Source organism: Callithrix jacchus, chromosome 14 (genome assembly GCF_049354715.1).
Source record: "Callithrix jacchus isolate 240 chromosome 14, calJac240_pri, whole genome shotgun sequence".
In the NCBI taxonomy this organism is placed as follows: Eukaryota; Metazoa; Chordata; class Mammalia; order Primates; family Cebidae; genus Callithrix; species Callithrix jacchus.
In genome coordinates this window covers 70,949,096-70,955,095 of record NC_133515.1, presented here as the reverse complement: position 1 = coordinate 70,955,095, position 6,000 = coordinate 70,949,096, and the positions used below count along the sequence as shown (strand labels likewise).

Genomic DNA, 6,000 nt, shown 5'->3' with positions numbered 1-6,000 from the left:
GCTCATAAATTTATTAAATTTTTTTGAAGGGCAAAGCCCCGTTTCTACAAAATAATACAAAAAGTTAGCTGGGTGTGGTGGCGCACACCTGTAGTCCCAGCTTCTTGGGAGTCTGAAGTGGGAGGATCACCTGAGTCTGGGAGGTCAAGGTGATCTGCAGTGAGTCGTGATCACACCACTGCTCTCCATGTTAGTCAATACAGTGAGACTGTGTTTCAAAAAAAAAAAGCAGCAGCCACCCACAGATATTTAGAATATTTACTCAAAGCATTTCAGTTAAAATTATATTGGGTTCAAATACATAAACATATTTATCTATAAAACACTATAGTTCTCAACAGTTTACAATGACATCTTTTTAGAATTAGCTTTTTGCTTATAATTTGAGTCTAAATGTATTACAGAAAACTGCTAAATTTTGATTACATTTCTACTTATTTCAATTTAACTATATTTTAGAACACTAGCCCACTTATAGTTATTATTTTTTAAGTATTTTATTTTTTTATTTTTACTTTTGAGACAGAGTTTCATTCATGTTGCCCAGGTTGGAGTGCAGTGGCACAATCTCTGGTCACTGCAATTGCCTTCCAATTCCAAGCGATTCTCCTGCCTCAGCCTCCCCAGTAGCTGGGATTACAGGCTCTTGCCACCATGCCCAGCTATACCTTTAAATATTTACATTCATTAGGGAAATCAATACAGTGCAAAAGATATGAATAGCTAGTCTTTTGCTAACACACATTTTAACAACCTCCGCTGCTGTTTAGAGTTCTAGATAAAGGGGTCTTACCTACTTCCTCTATACTATGCTCACCTTTACCAGAGTCCATATACAGGGCCAGTGTGGAGTCACTTCATGCAAACCAGATGGTACTTTCAATTTCCCCAAAGATGACTATGAAATCTAGACAACACCCCAAGGTTATGACTCACCTTCAAGACCTATTTTAATGAATGGCAATTAATGTGACACGTGCTAACTTGTGGTTAGCACGACTGCAAAAAAAATGAGGTCTGCTTCAGTGCAATCACTAAAGATGTACACAGAAGTTAAGGCTCTTGGCTGTGCATGGTGGTTCACACCTGTATTCCCAGCACTTTGGGAGGCTGAAGCAGGGACGGGGAGGGGAGGATCACTTGAGACCAGGATTTCGAGATCAACCTGACCAACATGGCAAAACCCTGCCTACTATACAAAAATTAGCTGAGGGTGGTGGCACGTGCATGGAATCCCAGCTTCTTGGGAGGCTGAGGCTCAAGAATTGCTTGAACCTGGGAGGCGGAGGTTGCAGTGAGCTGAGATTGTGCCACAGCACTCCAGCTTGAATGGAGCAAGAGTCTGTCTCAAAAAAAAAAAAAAAGTAAGGCTCTTGGTAAACCTGTACCATGTGCAGGTCCTGCACCTGGGCAGTGCTCCAGGGAAAGCTGCACTATGTCCACTGGACCAAGACTCAGCACTGGCCAAGGCCCTGCTTCCTTAAATCTAAAGCCACAAACAGTTAAAGTAAAAGCCTGGCTAATACCACGATGACACCTACTTCCTGGCTTCCTGCCATCAACCCTCCCTCTCACACCATCTGCAGGCAGGTAGCAGGTGCAGGAGAGATGGTTCCACCAGACAGAAGGTCAACAGCACAAATTGCAAGAGGCCCACCTATGTCCCCAAGGCAAGGTCTCCCCTGACGTGAACAGTGGGACCCAAGCTGGCACTGAAACTGGAACAGTAGGCAGTCACCAAATTCAAATGAATAAGGAATACCCCAAAATGGGGCGAGTTCTCAAACAGACATTTTCAACATTTTGGTAATTAATTACCTCATCTCCAGTTAGGTCAGTAGTCCGTATCAAGACACCTTTGTAATGGCAAACTCTCTTGACTACCTATCTTAGAATTTTTTTTTGAAGTTCCTACTTTCAGTGTAGATATTAACAGGCATGAGAGTCAATATAGGGACAACTTTTATTTCAAAAAAATACAAACCAATATTTTACCCCTTCATAGATGAAATCACATTTTCAGGATATGAGTATAAAGTAACAGGCCTAGGGTGGAGCTTGTGTAACCAAGTCCTGAAACTCAAATAAGAGGAAAAGCATTGCTTTACTTCGGGATAAGTCACTTTCAGAGACCTCCATGAATAGAGGCAGAAGGGAAAGGGGGGAAAGTGTGCCGAAGAGCCTCCAGGCATGACAGACAGCCCCCTGACCAAGCCCTTGACCAAGTGCAAGTGACTGGACCTTTGGGTCTCTGCCTCTCACTGGAAAGTGATGAAGGCTAGATCTGATGACTCTTAGTGCCAACATTTTACAAAATTAGAAAGTTATGCATGACTTCACACATGTAAGGAATGGCTATATTACAGAATATCATGCATTAGAAGACCCACTATTACTGTATCTAGCTCTAAAATTTTTCAGAGAAACAGCAGACTAATAAGTGAGTCTTAAATAAAGGAGTAACATTTTAATGAAAATAGCAAATGAAACAGAGCAGGGAAACCAAGAGCCAAGTGCGAGAAGAATCCTGAAAAAGAATGGCTTCACACATCAACAGCACTGAAGAAAATGCTATCAATTTATGCCAGAGGAAAAAAAACTCTAAAAACGCCCAATAACCAAATGTACACTTATTGTTGACTTTGAACATGTATCATACATAAAGTACATGAATTTTTTCATTTTTCCCTTCAAATACACTTAAAAACAACATGTAGACACAGAATCACAAATATACACAAAACAAAGTATCGCCTGTTTATTTCATGAAGAGTTTTCCTTCGATTCTTTTATCTGCTGTGCATAAAATTCAAAGTTTTCCTGTTAAGGAGAAAAAAAGAGGGAAGTTAGAGATGAAGGTACCAGCAAGAGGTGATAGTACAAAACTTAAAAAATCATAAACCACTACCAACTGTTAGCCAAGACTGCCAGGCCTATGGCAGATGCTGCCCCTTAAGCTTCAGCACTCCTTCCTTGTTTCATGAAATCACAAGTTCAAGGGCCTTGGATTCAGAGTTAAAGGTAGCAGCAGGAGCTAGTGTGCATGCATGTGTGTGTGCATGCACATGTACGGAGGTATTTACACCTGGGTATGGAAGGTTGAGGTGAAATAAACATGGTGCAGTGACTTTCAGTTCAATGACACAACAACAAAAAAATTGTGCATATGTGATTTCTCTTATTAAAGAAAACAAAATGTCCTGGATGAGGAAATAAAAGCCAACTTATGTAAATGAACAAGTAATTACCAGTGACATAATATGCTTGGCTGTTGAACTACAGGCCATTAAATCCTGTTTCAAGTTGAAATGATGAGAACTGCCCCAAGGACATTTGATAAATCCATGCCTATAGCTGAAGGTCTGAGACAGACCTTGTATTTTAAACTGTGGCCCCAGAGAGCTATGCTCTCCTAGTGCTGCAGCCAAGGCACACTGCTCAGTCCCTCAAGCCATCCCCTGAGGGTTCTTCACAGAGATCTAATCCTCATGTAATTAAGTCTTCAACTTATTTTCTTATTATTTTCTTATGAAGCGTACATAAATCTGTAGAGGCATTTTTCCCTCCTTAATTAAGAAATACTCACAGGGGGTTCCGTGAAAGGGACAGACTCTCCAGCACTCTTCAGCAAAAATGCATAACGCTTTAGAAACAGATCATTCAGTTTTATATTCTTTGCAGTCAAACGTTCATACAGTGCTTTAGCAGATGTGACATCTCTCTCTGAGGCTAACATAGTTAAAGAGAAAAAATATATTAATCATAAAGACAATCTATGTTACTCTTTCCACCAAAACACTTAGCCATTCGGGGACAGCTGGATCCCTTTATCCCATGGCAAATGAGTAATACTTAACTACCTTCAGTAAGAAACCACATTCAGAATCTACCATCTTCCTCACTTCTCTACATCCCTCATTCAGCATCACTCACTTTGAAGGAGAAGAAAATGACAAATATGGCTACATTCAGAGGTCTTTAGAATATTAATGATACCATTCACTTAGGTTATTATATTATTTAGAAGACCTATGATAGTTCAAGTGACTACAAACTGAAGTCTTCAGTTATAAAATAATACGCACACAGCACTCAATTCCCTTTTGCTTAAAACCACTTTGAAATCAAGATAATCCAGGGACTGTTGTGGAGAGGAGCATGTAAATTATGTGGAAATCTACATTAACATCAAGATCATCGGCTGAACACCAAAGTAACTTTTATTGCATTTTTCCATTGTAAAATAAATATGAAGAACATAGTTAGCTACAGTGACACACACACAAAACCTGTAAGGAGACATTAACAAGTTATACTAGTATTTCATTTAAGTGAATGATGAAATAGCTTAGGAGCCAAATTTGGCTGGCTCTCTACTTGTGGCTGATTTGTGGAAATTTTTTAGTTTACCATCGAGATGGTAAGGGCTCTGCTAACAATTACCGCTGGTAATTCAACTCTTTAGTTTTGCAGTAGATTGTTAGCATCTAAGCACCAAATAAACCCCTGCCCTACACTGACTCTGATATAGTCAATCTCAACTCCAGTAGCACCAGGGGAACCCCTAAGACAGCTGTGAGAAGTTCAGCAATCAGAGTCTCCCAAAGTGGAATGAGGGTGAATGACTCATCAGCTCTTTGATCTCTGCTGTTTCTGTGAAGTCAATTTCTTGTATAAATCCCTCCCAAGGACCTGAACCCTTTCTCTACTACTGTCAAGGGGTCTAGCTCTATCTTCTAAGAAGTGGCTCTGAAAACTCCAGTATCTTGCCTTTCTTTACTTCCTGAATTTTCTACCCTCCTCCCAAGCAGGATTACCTAATTTAGTAGTAACATATAGTTTTATTCATTTGACACTATTTCACATTACAGGCATACCTTGGCTTTAATGCACTTTACAGATGTTGTGTTATTTACAAATCGAAGGTTTGTGGTAACCCTCCCTTGAGCAAGTCTATTGATGACATTTTTCCAACAGGATGTGCTAACTTTGTCTCTGTGTCACATTTTGGGAATTCTTGGAATATTTCAAAGTTTTTCCCGATTGGTTTATCTGTTACAGTGATCTTTGTATTACTGCTATAATTGTTTCGGGGGTGCTATGAACCAGGCACACATAAGACAGCAAACTTGAGAAATGTGTGTTCTACCGTCTCCATCTTCCTCTCCTCAGGCCTCCTTATTCTCTGAGACTTAACAGTATTGAAATTAGGCCAATTAAAAACCCTATGAGAGCCTGTCAGTGTTCAAGTAAAAGGAAAAGTCACACATCTCTCACTTTAAATCAAAAGCGAGAAACGATTAAGCTTAGCTTAGTGAGGAAGGCGTGTCAAAAGCTGAGACAGGCTGAAAGTTAAGTTTCTTGTGGCTAACGGCCAGTTGTGAATGCAAAGGAAAAGTCCTTGAAGGAAATCAAGTGTTACTCCACTCAGCACACAAATGATAAGAAAGTGATACAGCCTTACTGCTGACATGGAGAAAGTTTTATTGGTCTGAATAGAGGATCAAACCAGCCACAACATTCCCTTAAGACAAAGCCTAATCCAGAGCAAGGCCCTAACCCTACTGAGAGAGGCAAAGAAGTTATGAAAGGAAAGTCTGAAGCTGGCAGAGCCTGGTTCAAGAGTTTGAGGGAAGAACCCTTCTCCATAACATAAAAGTCCAAGGTGAAACTGCAAATGCAGAAAATCAAGGCAGCTACACTAAACAACAAATACTCAATGTAGAAAAAACAGCCTTCTATTAGATCAAAGACTTTCAGAGCTAGAGAGGGAAAGTCAATGCCTGGCTTCAAAGCTTCCAAGAACAGGCTGACTCTATTTTCAATGGCTAATGCCACTGGTGACTTTAAGTTGAAGCAAAGGGTCATTTACCATTGCCAAATCCTGGGGCTCTTAAGAATTACACTAAATTACTCTGCCTGTGTTCTATAAATGGAACAACAAAGCCTGGAGGACAGCACAGCTGTTTATACATGGTTTACTGAGTATTTAAAGCCCGC

At 40.1% G+C, this 6,000-nt stretch overlaps 1 protein-coding gene across 1 annotated transcript in view; it reads right to left on the bottom strand.

Annotated features, from left to right (window-relative positions):
* Positions 1-244: 244 nt before the first annotated feature.
* LRPPRC (leucine rich pentatricopeptide repeat containing) overlaps positions 245-6,000 on the bottom strand; it is a 113,814-nt gene continuing 108,058 nt past the window's right edge. The window contains exons 37-38 of the mRNA XM_008980761.5: positions 3,587-3,729; positions 245-2,820 (exon numbers count right to left, since the gene is read on the bottom strand). Of these exons, the coding sequence (XP_008979009.3) occupies positions 2,764-2,820; positions 3,587-3,729 (200 nt within the window). The 3' untranslated portion in view covers positions 245-2,763. The remainder of the gene's footprint in view (positions 2,821-3,586; positions 3,730-6,000) is intronic.